At 41.2% G+C, this 20,163-nt stretch overlaps 1 protein-coding gene across 9 annotated transcripts in view; it reads left to right on the top strand.

Moving 5' to 3' along the window:
- Nucleotides 1–20,163, top strand: part of LOC146376200 (membrane-associated phosphatidylinositol transfer protein 2-like) — a 45,159-nt gene that overhangs the window by 3,159 nt on the left and 21,837 nt on the right. For 7 of the 9 annotated variants that reach the window (XM_084947389.1, XM_084947391.1, XM_084947386.1 and 4 more), the window contains exon 2: nt 16,409–16,651. In XM_084947389.1, the coding sequence (XP_084803515.1) occupies nt 16,574–16,651 (78 nt within the window). In that variant the 5' untranslated portion in view covers nt 16,409–16,573. Of the gene's footprint in view, nt 1–15,790; nt 16,167–16,408; nt 16,652–20,163 lie in introns of those variants that run through there. The other 2 variants (XM_084947390.1, XM_084947388.1) reach the window with 2 other exon arrangements.

The raw sequence follows: 20,163 nt of genomic DNA, 5'->3' as shown, positions 1-20,163 counted from the left end.
GTGGGTAGTTCCCTCAAGCAAGTTCTGCAGCATTGCAGACATGCTGAAAGGTAGAGACAAGACTAAAAATGTCTTTGAAACAGCTCACAGGAGCTCACAAATTCTCATTAGTCCTAACCTGTCTACATAGATGTGTGCTGGGAGTATATATGTACATCTGTGAGTGTTGACACTGAGACCAGGCAACATGTTAATGACTGTACTGGTAGTTTGGTGTCATGTTTACCTCTTTTGAAAAAGGCAAACTGGTTACCTCCTGCAAAATGGGCTTCTGAGACATCTATTTTGGAAAATGTACCAAAAAAGGGTAGTTTAGAGTACCTGGGCAGGTTTACTTGAAAAGGATTAAGCTGCTTTCTCTAGATATATTCACTTTGAAATGTGCTTATAATGTCAGCCTAGGCTTAATCCATCTTTAGGAAACTGGCTCTCTAAGTCTGTGTGGATGTATGGAAAAAAAACACAGTGACAAATGTTTACATACAGATGTGTAACGTAGCTCAAACAGTGGACTCTGGGTGGTGTTTACACATTTGCGTCACCACTGTAGCTTCAGAAATGTGTAAGCAGTAGTCACAAAACCGTACGTGTGTGTGTAGCTGACGTCAAAAATGAAAGCCGTGTTCATAGATGGGCGTTGGCCTGTGTTGTTCCATTGTGATGTGATCTCTAGTGGACTCTAGCGCATGCTTTTTTTTTTTTTGTTTTGTTTTTTTGTAATATTTAAATTTGCTTCAGTTGTTATGAGCACATTTAACACTGAGAATTGACGTTTCCCTTCCTGCAGAAAAGCCCCTCCAGAATCTCATTCCACAAACATTTGAAGAAACAAAGTCATTTAACGGACTTTAAATATTAATTAAGTATAAATATTGTATGAGTTATTTGCTGAAAACCCAGAGTTGCAGCTGCTGGATGACAAATTCATATGCAGCTGTAGCCCAGTGAATATGTAAAAATTATTATTGTTATATAATTATTGGGGGGGGGTTGTTTGTTTTGTGAAGCTTGTTTTGTACACAGACCTGCAGATATTATTTTCAGGTTTTAATCAGTTTCTTTTTTAGACGAGGAGCACAATTACTGATGTGTTTCTGAGCGTTCACAGAGAGAGCGGTTGACAGGCTTCTGAAACCTGATAGTTCTTTAACTCTCAGGTGCCTCTCTTAAATATAACACATCACACAAACAGAGGCACCGAAGGAGAAAGAGTGGAGGTGATTGTGAATCAGCCCGTTGTCTGTACAGTTGTGATTTCTTGTGTGGCTTGTTCACAACTTGTTGTTGAATTAAAGCAGTTCTGGTGCTGCTTTTAAAGGAGGGGGGTGGAAAAGGGAGGGGGGGGTGGTGCTGCGATGAGCTAATTGAAGAATGATAAAAATTCATATCCGTGCCAATATTTGCTCCCGCCTCTTTTCCAAGGCTCAAATTACGCACTGCTCCACTAACATTATACAGCTGTGGGACTGCTTGACAACCTCCTGACGGTCAGGAGGAAACGCTGAAAATGTATGCTGTATATCTGAGTGACGGTGGAGTGGAAAATTCCTGATAGAGGAGCCTGTAGCTTTCGAGCATGTGTCCCCAGCCTTGTTTGAGTATTCATAGTGGTGTGGTATCTATTTGTTTTTTTTTTTTGTGTGTGCGTGTGTGTGTTCTTGCATGTGGCAAATCTCCCGTACTCCCACATTAACCCTCGGTTTGCTGGAGTTTGTCCTGCAGCATAAGTCAATAATCCCGCCGTTAATAAGATGACAAACAAGCATACAGTCATTAAGTAACTGAATTTAGTGGAGCGAGGAAGAAAAGACTCATTTCCTGCCAGTGTAAGTTTGAATGACGTATGCTGCTGCTCACCACATCTTTTGGTTCCACGTGTGTACCGTTTGAGCTGATTATCGGATGAGATCACTGGCACAGGAAGAGGAAAGAAACGACAGGTTCGTACAGCAAAAGGAGCGATGCGAGCGGCGGCTAATAAGGTTAAATATTCAAACGGTGCGTCTTTAGATGTTGCTCTGGAGATGCGTGCACTGACTTTACAGGTTTGTGTAATCTGATGTTTTCTTAACCCACTTGCTGCATTGCCACTTGTTTTTCAAAGAGAGAAAAATCCCCAAAAACCGAGCTGTTGTGTAATATCGGACTGTTTCTTCAGTTCTCCAGTTTGTTTGGTTTTTCTTTCTTTTTTTTTTAAGCAGAGGAAGAGGTAAAGTCTCTGCTTTTTATGAAGACCTGCTACCCACCTCATAACGCAATTACTGCCACTCTTACCAAAGCCAAGTTAGCAGTATAATCTCATATAATGGCTAAAAGGATGCAGCTGTAGATTTGCGGTTTCCCCAACTTCCTCATTTATTTTATTCACTATTTAAAATGGTCAAACTCAGTGCATATACTCTCTCTGGAGCTCACTGCTGAATTGTGGTTGCAGTGGCCAGCTTTCTGTTAGCATTAGAAAAGTCAATTTATTCTGCAGCTTGGCATGTTACGTGGGATTTCATCTGGTCAAATAAGATTAAAGAAAGATAATAAAAGCATTAAACACAGTTCACCCAACAAACTGGTGTTTTTTTGTTTTGTTTTTTAAATCTCAGACTCTATATTCTAAAGTCTTTTCCCTTATGGTGGTTGTCATGATGTTTGTCATGAACAGAGTCGTGCCTCTTTAGTTTAATTTCTTTGGCCATTGTTAGAGACCGTTATATATTTGTACATTCGGCACAGGAGGGGATTTTATTAGTTGAGTACAAGTCCTGTTAAGTGTCTGATCTTTAACAAGGAAGCTCTTTAAAATATCCTGTGGTCTTTGTTTATTGTCTGTGAGAGGACATGACTGTTTGGTTAGCAGCTAACTAGGCCTCAGCTGTTATTCTAGGTGGGTTTGTCAAATAAATATATTTTACTAAATGGGGACTTGACTTTTAAGGATGAGGGTTTTTTTGTTTGTTTGTTTTTTGTTTTAAGAAAGGGTGGTGATCTCAGTACTCATGAAGGATGATGATGATGTCAGTGATTGTTTTTGTACTGATATGATGTCTGGGTGACGCTTAACTGAAACAAATTCATGATCGGATTAGATGGAGTCCACTGATTCCTGTGTATTTAATTTGCTGCACTGATTAACATGCGGTTTGAAGAGTATTTTTGGAAATAGCCAAATAAAATGTCAGAAAAAATTGCATGTATAGTACTGCAAAACTGACCTTAAATTAGGGCTGCCACGATTAGTCGACTAGTCACGATTACGTCGACTATCAAAATCGTCGACGACTGATTTAATAGTCGACGCGTCGTTTGAAGCTTTGTAAGATCACAAAAGACGCAGGAATAAGTAGGATTTAAAAGTGTAATAACGGACTGAAACAGAAGATGGCAGCACTGCATGTACAAGGATGCCAGCTGCCGTTAAACCCCGAAGAAGAAGAAGAAGAAGCTGTGTCCCAGAATTCATAGCGCAGCTCAGCTCAGTTTCCAACAATGGCGGCAGCTAGTTAGTTTTAATGTTACTCTTATTATTCTTTCTGGGTCACAAAATAAACGTTTAACATATTTTCAGGCGAGAATGTAGCTGTATAAACCTCAAATATCTGCTCAGTTTATCAAGACACCACATGTTTTCAAAAGCGCTCCTACGTTTTCGGAGACGTCTGTTACCCACTAGCTCGATAGCTAGCCGGGGGCAAGGCTCACTAGAGCCGTGAGAACACCGGACTCCCGGCAAATCGTTTTCAAACCCACCGCCGTCTTTCGCTACTCACGTTAAACATATTTAAGTCACTTAGATCAGCGGTCCCCAACCCCCGGGCCTCGGACCGGTACCGGTCCGTGAGTCGTTTGGTACCGGGCCGCGAGAGTTGAGGCTCAGGTGTGAAATGTATAGTTTTCAGGGTTTTTATCGGTTTTCAGCGTTATTATTATTTTTTTTATCGTTTACTCGGTTTTCCTGGGTCTTTTCACGTGTGTTATGAATAAATCTTCTTTTTTTCGTTACCGGTACTAGTTTTATTTTGTTGTATTTATCCGCGACACATTAAAGGCCGGTCCGTGAAAATATTGTCGGGCATAAACCGGTCCGTGGCGCAAAAAAGGTTGGGGACCGCTGACTTAGATAACTTAAAATGTTATTGTTTGGCCTTTTTTTTTTTTTTTTTTTTTTTTTTTTTTTTGTTCCTGAGTAAATCGGTTTGGCTGAGATTAAAGTTATAGTTTTTACACAGCTGAATAAACCTCAAGCAGAAAACTGATTATCAGAAGTATGAGATGCTCGAGAATATACTCCGGTGTCCTGTTATATTTTAGATAGCAAGGAGTTTATTAAACTTCACCGAAACAATCTGCAAATTTCATTAAAATGTAATAAACTATCATTTTGTCTTTATTTTTAGTTGGCACATACCTTAAACACTTAAAGCTGTAAGCTAATGATAGTTATATAAGAGCAGATGCTGCTGGTGCAATAAGCTGTACGTTTTACGTCTAATGGATGATGATCTGATTAGTCGACTAATCGCAAAAATAATCGGTGACTAGTCGACTATCAAAATAATCGTTTGTGGCAGCCCTACCTTAAATACACTGCAATCACCACAGTAACTTTTCAAGGAGTTTCGGCACCCCTTTGTTGACATGCTCTGGCGTTGTGTGATATGTTGTGACCTGTTATCGGTACTCCTTGCCTACATTTTTCTTAAATCACTTAAATTAGTTGTGCACTGAACACTGTTATGTTACTCAAGCATCGCGCCTATGGCAGCTGGTCTACTGTTTGCATGGTGGGGTTTATATATACATGGCAGGTGATTGGGTGATGCTTTTGACACACCTAGCAAAAGAGGTGAAAAAAACAAACATACTTTAATGCATACTGTTTGGTAGAAGTGGGAATCGCCAGATACTACACAATACTGCACTCACAGTACAATAATATATGCAGTAACACATATTGCAATTTATCAGCTTTTTTTCATCTGCAAATTACATACTCAAAGTTAAACTTGGTCAATCTGTTTTACCCAATAAGTTTTTTTTTGTTTTTTTTTTATATATGTTTGTTTTTTGCTACAAAATGAGATTGTTAAGCACACTGTTGTTAAAACCTGCCATAAATGTTACTATAAGACAGTCTGCCATCAGTCTAATGTCAGTCTTAAATTGGCAATTAATTGCAATCTGGTTCTGATAATATAGCAAATATCTGACAAATTGTTGAAATGTACTCATCTGTTGCTGTCTACTTAGACAGATATTCACATTTAACTGTTAAATATGTGCTCGGCAGCCTTCCTGTTCTGCACGAATACAACCAGAAAACGACCAGCTGGCAGCCAGTCGAGTCCCCTCAAGTTGTGCTTATTGACGCATTCAGGCTGATAGCAATCAGTCTTTATAAGTTAAATTGCAACTATTTGTCAGCCTTTGACAAGCTCTGCAAGAGTGACTGTAGTCAAAGTGACACTGGAACTGGTCTGATAGGAGGCAGGCTTTCTGCCTCCTATCGGCTTGCGATCAAAAGTGGTTGTGAGTGTGCAACACCCTCAAACTCTGGGCAAATATTTACTCACCAAAAGTTTTTATTTATGCATTTATTTTTGGTAGGTGCAAGGAAATTCCTGTCCTATTTACTTCTGTGACTGAGCCATTAGCTTGCTCTCACTTAGGATGTATCTTTGTCAAGCTAAGCGTGTTCAATGTTAGGCTAACGTTATCTGAGGATGGTGGTGCATGAGATGAGCCTTCTTGTTTGTAGTATTCTCGAGTTTTAAATTATTATTATTATTATTATTTAAATAAAATATCAATATTTTGGTTAACCTTTTATTTATATAATATCCCAGTACTATGTTGTAACAATTTTTATCCCCCCGCAGTCTCCACTCTTATGGTGTAAGCACTAAACTCTCACACACTTAAATGATGTTGCCTGGGGGGTGAATGAGTGCAAGAGGCCCCATGGGCGCGTAAAGTTATGAGGAGGAATGTGATTCCAGTGACTTTACTCTTTGTCTGAGTAGGATCTGTGCCCCCCCAAAAATAAGCAAAACTTAAAAGAAATTGTTCACGAATAAATAAACAAGATGTGTAAAATACCACATTCTGCATTCTTCTGGTTTCATGTAAAATTATTTCCTGTATCAGTCGTATTGGGTTACCCTTTTGTACTTCTCTTTGCTTTTGTTTTTTCCCCCCTGCTTTTATTTGTAAAACCATGTTTAATCTCACAGCACTATGAGGGATATTTAATTACCTAAGGCCACGTCTGTAGCAATGCAGACTTAACGCAGAGCTCTCATGCAGTGGCCTAAGGTCTCATGGTTTCAGTGGGTAAGTGCCCCAGAGGCTTTAAATGAAGAATCTTTTTTATTTATTTTTTTTTATTCGGGCAACAAATGAGGTCACTAATCACAGAAAGGAATCCAGCAATTATTTATATACTACTTACACTTATATACTCTTATTATACTTTTTTCTGTAAAACTGGAGGGTTTGTCATCATCCATTTTCCTCACCGACCGTTTGAGATAAATACAATCATTTTCCAATCGTATGTTCATAATAGCTTGTGTGTCCCTTTTTAAAGTCGTGCAAAAGATTTTGCAGTGCATCCCGAAGGATATTCAGTCAATTTCACTAACCAGAAACTAAATGCTGTCATCTGTGCCTTTTCAATCATTCAGGAACCTGCAGGGATTTGATGCACTCCTAAAAAAACAAAACAAAAAACAAACATCTCTTACAATTTCTGATGGGAGCATAGGGACACATTGCCAGCTGGCTGGTTATTTCAAGGTCTAATTTTTCTTTTAATTCATCTTGAGCGGACAATCACGCATCATGACAGTACTTCAGATGAGCTTCCATCATGCACCTGGGTGCTGGCCAAGCACTGAAGGGAACACTGTGTTTTCTCTGCACTTCGAGCTCCGCAGACTCTGTCCTTTTTTTTTTTTTTTTTTTTTTTTTTTTTTTTTTTTTTTCTTTTTTCTTTTTCCCCATCTCGCTCTCCCACCCTCAGCTCTCTTAAACAAAACAGGTGATGCTAATGCTGGTGTTGAGCTGTTGACAGGGACAACAGGGGTACAACCTGTCCCCACGCATCCCTGATGAGCCGGCTGATGAATGGCATATCATTGCTAATGCTCCTACAGTGGCGTTGTCTGGGAAATGAGACAAAGGCGTACGCTTTGCACGCGTCTGCTCCATGTCCTCCTTCATTTGGACACAAGTTTTTCTCGCAGTGTGGGCAGACTCCAAAGAAGAGCCGAAGTCTTTTTATAGAAATCGTCCACCTTCCTGTGTCCTTTCTCGAGCTTCATTTTTTCTGGAAGATGAATCGAGTTTATGCACATCCTCTAAGAGGGCTGGCATGTTTTATTTTTTTCCTGGCCATAATCATCAACCTTGTAGATGAAGGGATATCAAGGCAGTCTGGCACATGTTCTCTGTGCCGGGAAACCTTTTAGCTCTTAGGCAGAACGATCTGCTTCTGTGAGGGAAAGTAAATCGAGCGATGAAGGATCACAGTCAGCTGTGAATTAGAAATGCTGCTTTCACCATTAAGAAAGTGCTCGTCAGTGGACTTTTTCACGCCTCCTTATTCTATCTCCACATTAGTTATGAGCCAGCCATGTTTATTTCACATATTTTAGAAATGTAAGTATTTATCTCTGCAGCTTTTACATCAGTATGATGCACAAGTGCCATTTTATATCTGTTTCCTTTTTTTGGTTCTGCCCTGAGCCCTCGCAGCGCTATGAGTCACATGGACTTCGTAAAATGAAAGCAGCAGCGCTGGTTCATGTCACTTTACCCATGTTCCTCTTTCTTTTCCACTGGTCAGAGACACCTGATTTTTCTGAACCTAAAAATAGACCCCTTTGGACCCTAACTCAGCATCTCACGCTTACTTTTTTGCTCTCACTGTACAGGATTTTTTTCTCTTTTCTTTTCGGGCGGTCTCTCTGTATCGCCCGTTCTTACGTGGCAGACAAAGTGCCACGTCTTCCTTCTTTCAGAGTTGTGTGCCTGTGTGAGAGAGAAAGGGAGAAGTTAGAGACTTTTATTGTATATCTGTTACTGTAGTGAGAATTTGTGGTTTTTTTTATAGCCCCTTGCTCTGATAAGAAAATCCCATAACCGGGCTTTCCACAAGGCTGGAAAGCTGACCTCACAACCCGCTGCAGTGTTAGCCACAGACACTTACCAAGAGCATCTTTGAAAATGGCCTTTTATGGTCAGTAGAAGAAGCTGCTTCACTCTTTGGTGAGTGGGTAGAGCACTTTTTGGAAGGCTGCGTTATTTGTGCTACATAAAGGGGTTTAAGGTAATTCACCAAAGGGCAGCCTGTAACCTTGGGCTTTTTTTTTATGAGCAGCTTTCTTATCATTGACCTTTTAAATGTGCTTGTTGCACAGTAACCTTGAAATGAGCAGTGACGCACGCTGAAGGTGATGATTCAGTGATTTGAGTTGTAACCCAGAAAGTACAAGGTTGACACAGACCAAAGCACCGGCTGAGACGGGTGTCGATAATTGAGTTGAGATCAGATTTGTTCTCCCTTTTTGGGAATTGCTTGGACTTTATGCACTTAGCCAAATAAGACTTTAGTTTGATATGAGGGGCTTGTGAGGGATTAAACTGTCATAACATTCAAAACCAGTCTGTTTTAGTAGGTACACCATTTCAACTTTGCACACTTTTAGTTTCTGTGTCCTCGATTCACAGAGAGGTTTTCGGATCCACTTTCCTCTAAGCTAGTGTGTGAAGCTGGCACAGAGAGTTTGTTTTTCTTTCCACTTTCTTGTAACTGACTGCTGTTTTTGAAAGAGGATCTGTCAGTGGTCTACCTGGTTAATCTTAAACTTCACAAAGAGAACTAGCATTAAACTGACAGGGCATAGGCCACCTTTCAACCCTTGATGTGCTGCAGGAAGTAACATGCATGTCTTTATTTTTTTTTATTAATTTTAAGCATAGTACAGTAGACGCAGAAGCAAACTAGTCTTGAACCAGCATGTAAGGATTTAAGTCTTATCATGAATTTTCTTGGCTATTTGATGTTTTGTTTTGTTTTGTTTTTGTTTTTGTTTTTTTGGGCCACATTTAAATCCTGCATGCTGACACAGTTGCAGATATTTAGGGTTGCTGTATGAATCGATGAGGCTTCTATAGCAGATTGCCGTGGAAATGAGCTGCGGCAGGACGGAAAAGAGACCGACAAAAGTGAAAGTGGAGACGGGAGAAACGGGAGAAACCAGTATCAGCCCCGGCAGCGTCTGGTCTCTACTTTCCCCCGTCACTCTGACTTCATCTTGGCAACCAATAAGGAAAGGCCCCTCTGTGTCTCCATGGTAACCCCCTGTTCAAGCAATGATGGAGAGGATAAAGGGGCAGGAAAGAAAATACATTTTGGCCTAAGGCAAAACATTTTTCTTCTCAAGTTTTGTTGAGTGTAATGCATTTTCTTTCTCTTCTGTGACATTGTCATTCAAAAAACAGAATGTTGCATTACCACTTATGAAAGGGTTCCCTGAGTTTTTTTTTTTGTTTTTTTGTTTTTGTTTTTTTTGTTTGGTTTTTTTTTTTTTTCTTTTTAAATGTGAGAGACTAAAAATAGACCCCAGGCAAGGCACAATGCTTTCTGTTTACACTTGCCTTTAAGCTTTATATGCTTCTATACTTTTGCAGTGACCACGACCTTTTGTTGTCTATCACAACTGATAAATATTTTACTCGTAGCCCTGCTGCTTCTGCAGTTTGCAGATGTTTCAGCGTCTTTTTAAACGCTTCATATCAAGCGCTCACTTTCCTCTCTGCAGGTTGCGATACACATGCATGTGCCCACATTCTTTTATAGAGTTATAGTGTAGGTGTTAGCGCAGTAATGAATCTCAGCCACAGCGCTGTCGTATGCCACATAACCAAAGCTGCTTCTCACTGTTGTGAGAGACAGAGAGTGGCAGTGATAATGGAAATTCATTTGTTGTTATCCGTCCAAGCCTTTGTGGCACTGGTAAGCATGCACTCTGCAATAGTCTCCACATTAGCAAGAAGGCCTTAATTTGAATCAGTGTCTTGTTGCTGCCAAACACTCGAAGAGTGACTGATGAGAATGTTTTGGAGAGATTGTCTAAATGCACCAAAGCATTTCCTTTCCTTTTGGTCTGCTGGGCTACATGAATTAGTTAATGGAATGGGCAAAATGCGAGCGTAGCGACGCTTTCCTTTTCTGTATCTGCTGAGTTATATAACACGCTCTCTCTACGCAGCTCATTTAGGCTCGCTGAGCACTTTCAGAGAGTGACAGCAAGGGAAGATCCTCGTTTAACCTTGGCACGTAGCTGATTAATCCAAGTGCAATTTTCATATAAGGTCATCTAATTTTGGATTTCTGAGTGAAGCGTGGGGTTGGTTAGAGATGGTGTTGGTATGTAACGGGCCCATTTTGGACCACTGTGGCGTTGACGAGCACCACTGAGGCATAAGAAAACAATGGCTCCAATTATTAAAGGGGCTTAAAGTTCTCAGCGGTCACTAAGCACCCGATTTATTTATTTTTGAATTTTAATTACATGATGCGGGGGTGTCAAATGTAAAACCTATATTCCAGTGGTTCCTGCCCTCTGTTAAATTAGATGATCTGCTTTAGATTAAAATCATGTTCACCTCAAGATCTTGCAAAAATGGCAGATATCTTTGCAACAGTTGTGGCTTTCTTCTAATATCGAATTCTTCTGTATGTTGGGTTTTTTTGTTTGTTTGTTTTTAGATATCTTCCAAGTGGATGTACACACTAAAGCTAAAACTCACAGTTAATAGAAGATTATTCATTTGTTTGTTCGAGTTAACAAATCCCTTTCTCTGTGGTAATCAAACTGCAGTTTCACGACACCATGTTCGGCTGTGCCTGAGCTCGATTTCTTTTTGCTCTCGTTCATTCCCTCCCTGTGCAGGCTCATTTTTAGAAGCAGATCATACTTGCAGGGCTACTGTAGGAGGTAGAGGACGAGAAGAAGGAGGAGGAACACAATGCAGGAGATGCTCTCAGGGTGTCAAGTATTTTTAGCTTTCCCCTTGTGCTGTGATGATGAGTAAAGAACAAGGGCAGGTTGTGCTTCCCACCTCCATAGTTTGTGGAAGATTGTGGACCTGAGGGACGGGAAAGAGTGATGGATATGTTACAGAATGCATACGGCGCTCATTGTATTTACTGTATAAGAACAAGATGACACACCATTATTTGGCCCCTGTATTTTTTTTTTACAAGATTATACTGTTTTGTCAGCTTATAACACGGCTTGCAAAGGTGATTACTCACACATTGTTTTGTTTTGTTTTTCCATATAAAACAGATTTTCTCATCTTAAGTCAGCATCAGACTTGTTTTAAACTGAGGCTAACTAAAGAACCATCATAATGCTCTTGCTTTGCCTTTGTTTGAGCTGTGCATTGTGTGGTGTCACATATTTAAAAAAAAAAAAAAAAAATCTTTTTCATTAAAGAGAGAGGCTCAATGTTTGCTCACTCCTCCAGTGCTGTATTGAAATCAAGCAAGGTAAAACACGGCCTTTGGCCAGTCCCAGTCTTGGTAAAGAAATACTCCAGCATCTGCCTCATGGAGTGTGTGTATATACATACATACATACATACATACATACATACATACATATGTTTTCTTAAAAAGCATTAAACAATAATAAGGTAGGATAAAGAGTTTTATTAAATTTCTTTATTGGTGCCTAAAGGGGGTGGGTTTTGTTGGGTGTAAATTAACGTTGTATCGTCACAAAAATACTGTTTATCTGATAAATACTCTTCATTCTTTGCCCTCATTAGACCCTTCACCTTATAATCTCAGTATGTTTGAGACTGAAGTTAGAGTTCGAAATAAGCCCGAAGGCTTCTGTAGGCTCGTAGATGGATGGTAAACTCCCTCATTTGTGTGCGTGTACGGCCCAGCATGAATACATTTGTCTTAAGCCTCTTGACATTTTAACTGGATTGGTCGGTAAGCCCATCAACTCAATCAAGGATTCTTATCACAAGCTGAGGCAGTTGCCATAACCGAGGTTGCCTCTGTGATACGAGAGCAACAGTGTGAAACCGATCTGCTGTATTTCAGGCAAGCCGGGAGGCTAATATGTTCCACTTGTATTTTAACGGTCACGTGAGCCACCGATCCCTGGAATTTACCGCCTTCTCTGGTGCGCAGCCTCAGCACAGTGCTCTATAAAACACTGCTAAATTTAAAGGAGCGCCACCATTGCAGCCTTTGGGAAAAGCCTCCAGTGAGTCACCACTGCCCTCTCGGTGTTGTGCTCCGTGTTTGAAAGCAAGGCCCAGCTGCTGCTCTCTGTCCTGGGGATCTGTCTGTTTACTGTGCATATATCATGTCTTTGGACAGATTAAGTCATGCCACTTTCCATTATGAGAGTGAAGGACAGTGTGGAGTGGCAAGGAAAGCCAAGAGTGAAAGGCACATTTCATGTTTATGTCAAAGCAATCGACCCGAAGGATATGCTGGTCTGTGTTCTGTGGAGTAAGCAGGTTTCATCTGTTTATGTCACTTATCAGTGGTTAGATGTGAGCAGATGTGCAGCGCTCTCCACACTTGTTTGTTGAGAAAGGCTTTTGTAGTCAGACAGATGTAGCCATGATTAAAGGCATCACCCTTATGGCTCCTGTTGTATTATTCATCATGTTACCTGGAACGTTTCTGTATTGACGCTGATTTTTAGTGTCTAATTCACCTTTTGAAAAAGGAAAAAATGAATCACTCGGTACAATAACACTCCCGCCTGGAGGATTGCATTTTTTAAAAAAAAAATGTTTTTTAATACCTTCGATGGCTCATCACACTTTTTGTGATGCAGCATTGTGCACCTCAGGGTGTATGCCGGCCGCACAGGATCACAAAACGGTAGCAGGAAGAGGTACAAAAGGCAATCCCACTCAAAGTGTCTTGTAGCTATCGCTGTCTTCAGCTTTGTCGAAACAGGAGCAGGAACATTGGGGGCTGCTTTGTGATGAGCGCTGTGCATGGGCTTGTGCTGCTGTTGCGTCACTGCCTAGAGGGGGGCAGAGACAGTATTTTTAGAAGGGAATGAGCATATTCTCTGCACAAACAACGTCAAGCACTCTGCTTGCGTATGCTTGGATTATTGTGACCAGGCTATTTTTAAGCTCTGTGTGTGAGAGTGCTTTTTTCTGGGTCAAGCATGGTGCCAGTACTCTCTCGAGTCTGCTGGTGAATCGTACATTACCGGTCCTGTGCTGTGCACAGCATCTGCATCAGTCAAAAATGAAAGTTGGAGAGGCACAGGTTTAAAGCAGGAGGAAAGGCTTTTCTTTTTCTTTTTTTTTTAAAAAGGAAAGCTTTCTATCTGCAGTGAAACGTAATGCCTGTACTTGTGGAACAGTCACGCGGTCTTAAATTGGCTAATTCGGGAGGCCTTATAATGTGTAGTCAATACAACCGCAGACACAATACATAAATATACAATACAAGATGTATGCTGTCATACGTGTATAAAGTTTGGGTGTGTCCATGTGAGATTGTTGCTTCACTGAGTTGACACAACTGCAGCCGGACAAGAGGAGACAGGTGCTGGAAAGTGGTGCATAAGCTTTCCACTGAAACCAAACGTTTTACTGAAGAAGAAGGAAAAACATATTTTAAGCTGGAACCGCAGATTATAGAGGGTGGAAATAACCTCCTAGTTTCTGCCCAACAAGGCATAAATATGACTCACATTTGCTGGTATATAAAATCAGACTTAAGCCAAATATGAGTACTTACTTTCATTATGTGCACAAAACAGAATTTAGCGTGTATGTTACTTTTTTTTTTTTTTTTAAAGACTGAATTTAATTGAGTAATCAAGATGGTGGGGAATGGTTGCTTTGTGCAATGCTCACCAGTAGCAATACTGCCGTAATCCTGCAGAATAGTGACATAACTAACCTGCATCAGTATTGCTGCTAATCCCTGCAGAGCATCATCACAACAGCTTCTGAACACATGCTGCCGGACAGAGCTCCGCTTTGGGTGGACAGGGTCCCTCTGTTGAGCTGCCTATTGGTTTTTCTTGCTTTCTGTTTGTTTGCTGTGTCCTTGTTGTGGTATTTGCATACCTGCTGTCACTTCCGTGTGTGTGTGTGTGTGTGTGTGTGTGTGTGTAGGCTGGCCGTTGGGGGCTGAACTTTGATTCATAAAGCAATAGTAGACAGCAGACAGTAAAAGAAGTAGTCTTATCACTGTCAGACTGAATGACCTCCAAATCAGTACAATTAATACATCCATAATCTGTTTTCAAGAGAAAATACTCAGACTCATTTCTTGCATCAATAAATGCATCTGCATTAACAGTGTTGCCACATTTTTAAACCATGCTTGGAGTAAATGTTACTTTGAGGCTGTTAGTGCAAAGTGCTTATCCTTATTGATTAACTTCTAAAGACTCCTTGGGCTCCAGAGCTGCAGGCTTTCCTCTGGGCCTCTCCATGTAGCCTAGTTTTATTCTCGCATCCCCCCCAAGAGTGCAGTTATTTTCAGCAAAATGTGGTGTTCTGCTCTGATTTTTGTCAATGCTTTGTTCTTCACTGTAAAGAAATCACAAAAAAATGTATAGAAGCAGAACACTTCCTAATATTTTAGTAAACAGCTGCTGTTCCAGATGTGAAGTCGGTCAGGATGCGTCTTCTTTCCAGCCTCAGTAAACTCATTAGATAAAAGCTTTTCTTTAGCGGCATTCAAACATTCAAACACTGGAGGAAATGGGTCTGTTGGTTCGACCAAACCTGCCCTTTGTTTGGTGGATAAGTGACGCAGGGAGGATATTGATGTGATTAGAGTGATTACACAGAATGGACGCATTCCTGAGCAAGGTCCAATAGCTTCCATAGTTCAGAAATTGGTAAATATTAAGGTTATGCAAGACTGTGTGGTCACATTTGGCTAAATAACTAAATCAGCAGCGTCAGGATGGTGTTGTGCAGTATAGTCTCCTCGGCAGCATAACTAAGATTCTGCCTAATGTGCTTTCACCTGACCTATCTGAAAACAGGCTGAACTTTATCTTAAATTTCAGTTTAACTCAGTTTTATTTATATCATTACACTCGCTTAAGGTGCTTTATATGGCACGGTAAAGACCCCAACAATCCAATGACCCCCAATGAGCAAACACTTGGGGACAGTGGGAAGGAAGAACTAACTTTTAACAGGAAGAATTCTCTGGCAGAATCAAACTGGTCGGGGGGCAAGGGGTGAAAGACAGGATAAAAGATGCACTGTGGAAGACAGCCAGAGATTAATAATAACTAATTATTAAATGCAGAGTGGTGTATGAAGGGAGAAGAAGATACACTCGTGAGAAACCCTGAGCAGCCTATGCCTATTGCAGAGTAACTAAGAGAGGATTCAGGGTCAACTGACTCAAATAAGTGCTTTATCAAAGTACACCTTTAAATCTTTGCTGTTAAAATATCCAAGTTTGAGAATTTGAAAACGTAACCTGGAAGGGAGATAATGCCTGTGACAGTTATTTAGCTAAACTTCCACTACAGTGCAGTATGGTGCTGCATAGGAGTGATCTTGTTTTGTACTTTTTTAGCTTCGGAGAGCTGTTTTCTTGCCTTAACGGTCAAAGCAGACTTCTGCAACTCACGCCACCCACACGTTGTGTATGTATAGCCCACACCTACCCCTATTCTACCCAGTGGTTTGAAAACAATGCTTTGTGTATTTCTTATTTGTGAAACCTCGATCATGAACAGGGGGGCTCTTACACTGTTATATAATGCCTCCCACTCTACTGTAATCCCTCTTATGCTAACTGAGCACCCCATGTGATGGTGCTGGACCGCTGGAAGAAAAAGGGTGGCTGTTGGGACTGTCGGCAAGGCATGGGTGCTCTTCGTAGACTCTGGCCACACACCTACACACAAAAACACACACGCAGTAGCCTGTGTATAAGAAGGAGTATTTATCCTAGGAAGTGCTTTACTTGGATTTGCGATGCTGGATGGAGGCACAACACCGGTGCTTGTCTTCATTGCCAAGGCTTGGAGTAGATATCTACTACATGGAGCATATGTTCTGAATGATACTTTGGCTCTTTTCTTCATCTGCCTGTGAGCCACGAGAGGGGATCTTTGTCCTCCGATGTGTGTAGCAGAGTTAGACAGATTCAGAATTTAGTCTGTGTGCTGACATGTTTTGCCCGTTATTGATATTTTTTACTGCTGCTTTCTGATTTTTGAGTGTTGGGATCTGGAATAATCATTAGGAATTTTAAGATGTTAACTTTATCCATATGTTTCGACTAACACACTCTACAAATGGGATGTTTTGCATTAATGTGCAGCACCCATAACCCAGTTTTTTACGTTTTCTTTCACCTCCACAGGAGCCATCAATGTGGACTTCAGCTGGTGATTTGACAAGTCTCGTATAGGAGCATCCCGAGTCTCTCCTTCCCTCTCTCCCCCTCCCTTTCCCTCTATCCCTCCCTCCCCCGTTCCCTTGTCAATCTCCTCCCTGATCCCCCTTTCCCCCTTCTCCAAGCTTCACCATGCTCATCAAGGAGTACCGCATCCCCATGCCCATGAGTGTGGAGGAGTACCGCATCGCCCAGCTTTATATGATACAGGTGAGGCAACACAACCATGGTTTCCAGCAAATCCTCACCCACACACACGCACCTAACTAAAAATGAACAACCGCAGAAACGAGGGGACGAAAACGAGCTGTCAAAGAGGAGATAAAGTAACACGGGAAGTTCTTGAAGTGTGCAATCACGGCATACTCAATGATGAAAACGATTGGTCGTATGATGCGTGACGTCGGTGGAGCAACTAAACAAAGAGAGCCTGTGTGCTGATAGATTATCCAGTTTAAACTCTCTGAAGCTGGCTGTTTAAAGCTGTCATAGACCGCATGTTTCTGCACTCGATGAAACTCCATGTACACACACTGCTGCGACGGAGATGGACATACTGCTTTCATTTGTCAAAGCAGGCCCTTAGCTGGAGATGGAGGGTCTGTGTTAGAGCATTAGGGTTTACAGCGCCTGCAGAAAGGGCCCATTTATATAGCTTTAGTTCTGCTGTGCAGCATTATATCCTCTTCATATGGCATGTGTACATGAAGGTAGATTTACTTAATCCAGCAGTACACAGAGGAGGTATTGATGCCAAGACTCAGGCTGTGGTAAAAATACAGTGTTATTTATAGTTCAGAGATGTGCATATTAGGCATTAGGTGCATTTGTTTGGATTTGAGCTGCACGGTTACGTAATGTGTGTTTTACGATCATTGCAGAGCAAGCTGAAGTTACAGACCTGTTTGATCAAGTTGAGGTTTTTCGAGTTTCGATGCATTTTGCCTCTTTGCTGCTCTTACATTGCGATGGTAATGTGAGTCTGGTTGCTTTTTGTTATCAGAAAATAAGATCCACAAAGAGTGCAGAGTAAATTCAAAGCACAGTATCAAGAGAAATCGGCATCTTAGGAGTCGAACAGTCAAACATGGGAGCTTTATTTTCGACCTGCATCTCTCAGGGTTCAGCTTTGTTGGATTGGTTCAGCATTTATGACTTGTGTAAGGAAAGCCCAGGATGCTTTCATGATGTAGACCAGCTGTTAATCTTACAGCCAAATAAGGAAGTCGACAGGGTTGTTTAAAATTAATATCCACCCACAGGTATAACAAGGCTACATAGAGATTAATTCAACTGTATTGACTCTGAAAGCCTCTCCTTGTTTTTGCTGTGTACTTTAAAAACAGCCTGTGTCACTAGCTGCATTACATCATTGCAAATAGAGAGAGCGAGTATTTGAGGGAGTATAAGAGAGAGAATTTGGTTGTTGCAACAGTCTCACCAGTTACTGGTTTTCTCTGCATAAGCTGAAATGAGTGTAGAAAGAGTGTGTACGTCTTTTAAAGAATTTCAGATTTATTTGTTTATTTTTTCAGATGATAAAGATGTTTGTTGTTCATGTTTGTTTGCTTGCTTTTCTAAACATCCTCCCGATGCTGTATCCAGCAGACAGGTTGTCCGCTTGAGTTGTAGATGTGTGGGAACATGACTCAGAGGACATGCCCCAAAGCAAGCAGACGTTTCAAGACGGTACATGTCGGGCTCTGCGGCACACTTCTTCCTCACCTCATAATTCACCTTCATTGTATTTGTGAAGAGTTAATTAATCTTTTAAAAACATATATGTTTTATATATGTAGGTGTGCTTTTTTAAAAAAAACAAACATTTTTTTAGTCTTGAACTGCTTGCCTTTCATATTTTCAGGACAAAGGCAGAACACGTGAGAAAGTCTGCTAAAGAAATTCTTTGCGTGTGAACTCTTAAGTATGTAAACAAAATCCCAGGACGAAGAGTTCCAACATTGTATTGACCCATAGTTACCTTTCCCCCTGACCTAACCACCTCTAAACAGCCTCGGTGCGCTGAGGCTTCTGTCACTATGGCAACCATGACATCAGCAGCATGCCAGTGGTCAGGTTTTGTTCACGAGAAGGAGTGAATGAAAAAGTGAATGAGGAAATGGAGGATAAAAAGAGAGGCAGTGAAGAAGGGATGGGAAGAAATTTGAGAGAGGGGGTGGAAGGAAAGAGAGCATGGCTACCCTCACTTCATTGCTTTATGTTACCAGGGCAACCGCAGCATGTAGGCCTGTCCGCCCGCCTGCAATCCATCCTCAGCGAAAGCCTCATAAACGAAGCCGGGGCCTCACCAGGCTGCGCCCCACCCTATCTCTCCTTTCACGTTCTTTCCTTTGCCCCTTACGACACTTTCGTATATGATCGGTAATTGTCACATTCTTCTCACAATCGGGAGATTTACAGTAATAAGAAAATACAGAAAGTGTGAGATTTTAAATATGAGCAGTTCTCATTGTGCCTCATTCATCCTCACAGGCCCTACGTGTTTTGAATAAGCAACTGTGGAGTTATCGTTAAAAAAGGAGCATCTCTAGCAGGAAACGCGCCTCGCGAGAGGAAAATGCCAGGATGTGACTCCTATCCTGTCATAGTAGACGGGTCTAAACATGTATAGCAGGCCATCATGGTGATAGTGCTTCGCAAAAGTTTGATGGCTGTTTAAAGAAAGCTTCTATACTTTTTAGAAAGTAAAACTGTATACATGAGAGACTCCCTGTAGAGGGCATCAAGGTACCTCCCTCTACACTTATTTTCCTCCAAAGGTACACTTTACCTCTGTATGTGAATAAATAAAGTGTCCTGTATTTTGTAATATATAACGTTACATTGAGAGTTTCTTTATTTTTAAACTTGTTATCTGTTCCCGCTCTTCCCGTTATGAGAGCAGCTACGCCCTGGCCAGTGTTTTATGATCTTTTTCTGGTGAACTGGAGAAAATTACCCAGCGCTACAAAGGGAAGAAGGAGGGACTCTGCCTTTGACAGGCAAACACGGGGATGTAGTGTTTGTAGGTTGGACTTTTCCTTTTAAAAAATGCTTAAAATTCATCATCAGTGGATATGTATTTTTGTTCCGTATTTTCGTAGTGAGCTTTTTATAATGCACTGTAATCTGGAGATTATCTGTTCACTTGCTGTGACTGAGTTTCTGCATCGCATACTGGTTGAGTGTACGGCCGGTCTGACGTTGCTGTGGTGGTGTCTGTGCTGTGTCTTTGGAGCTGTGTCTGGGTTGTTGAGAGCTGGGCGGGTTGCTAATGAATGACCTGTCAAAGGTAATGAGGTCCAGTGTGCTGGATGCCTCATGGCTTCCTCTTCCCTGCTCCACTGATTCACTGGTTTGCTTCCATCACCTCGCTCTGCACAGCTGACTGGAGGAATCGGTCTCCCTATTATGCCATTGCTGCACTAAACACGCCGTTAAACAAAGGTTAAGCTGCATATACTAACACCGAACAACTGCTGATAAGAGGAAAAAAAAAACATGATACATCAGAAATCTGACTTTTTATGGTCCTCATGTCTGTCGTCAGCACTTGGACTATGTTCTGCTGTTCAATGTTTTCTCATTCACAAGTTTCACAATTACAAATTGTCCTCTAGCAATTCCCGACGTTTGCGCCATTGTGACTTCACACAGCCGCAGCTGCAGGCTCCACCCGGCTTCTCCTCTTATGTGCATCTGCAATGTAAATACAGAAAAGG

This window comes from Perissodus microlepis, chromosome 12 (genome assembly GCF_051167445.1).
Source record: "Perissodus microlepis isolate ML-2025 ecotype Zambia chromosome 12, ASM5116744v1, whole genome shotgun sequence".
Lineage (NCBI taxonomy): Eukaryota > Metazoa > Chordata > Actinopteri > Cichliformes > Cichlidae > Perissodus > Perissodus microlepis.
This window is presented reverse-complemented; position numbering and strand designations above follow the sequence as displayed.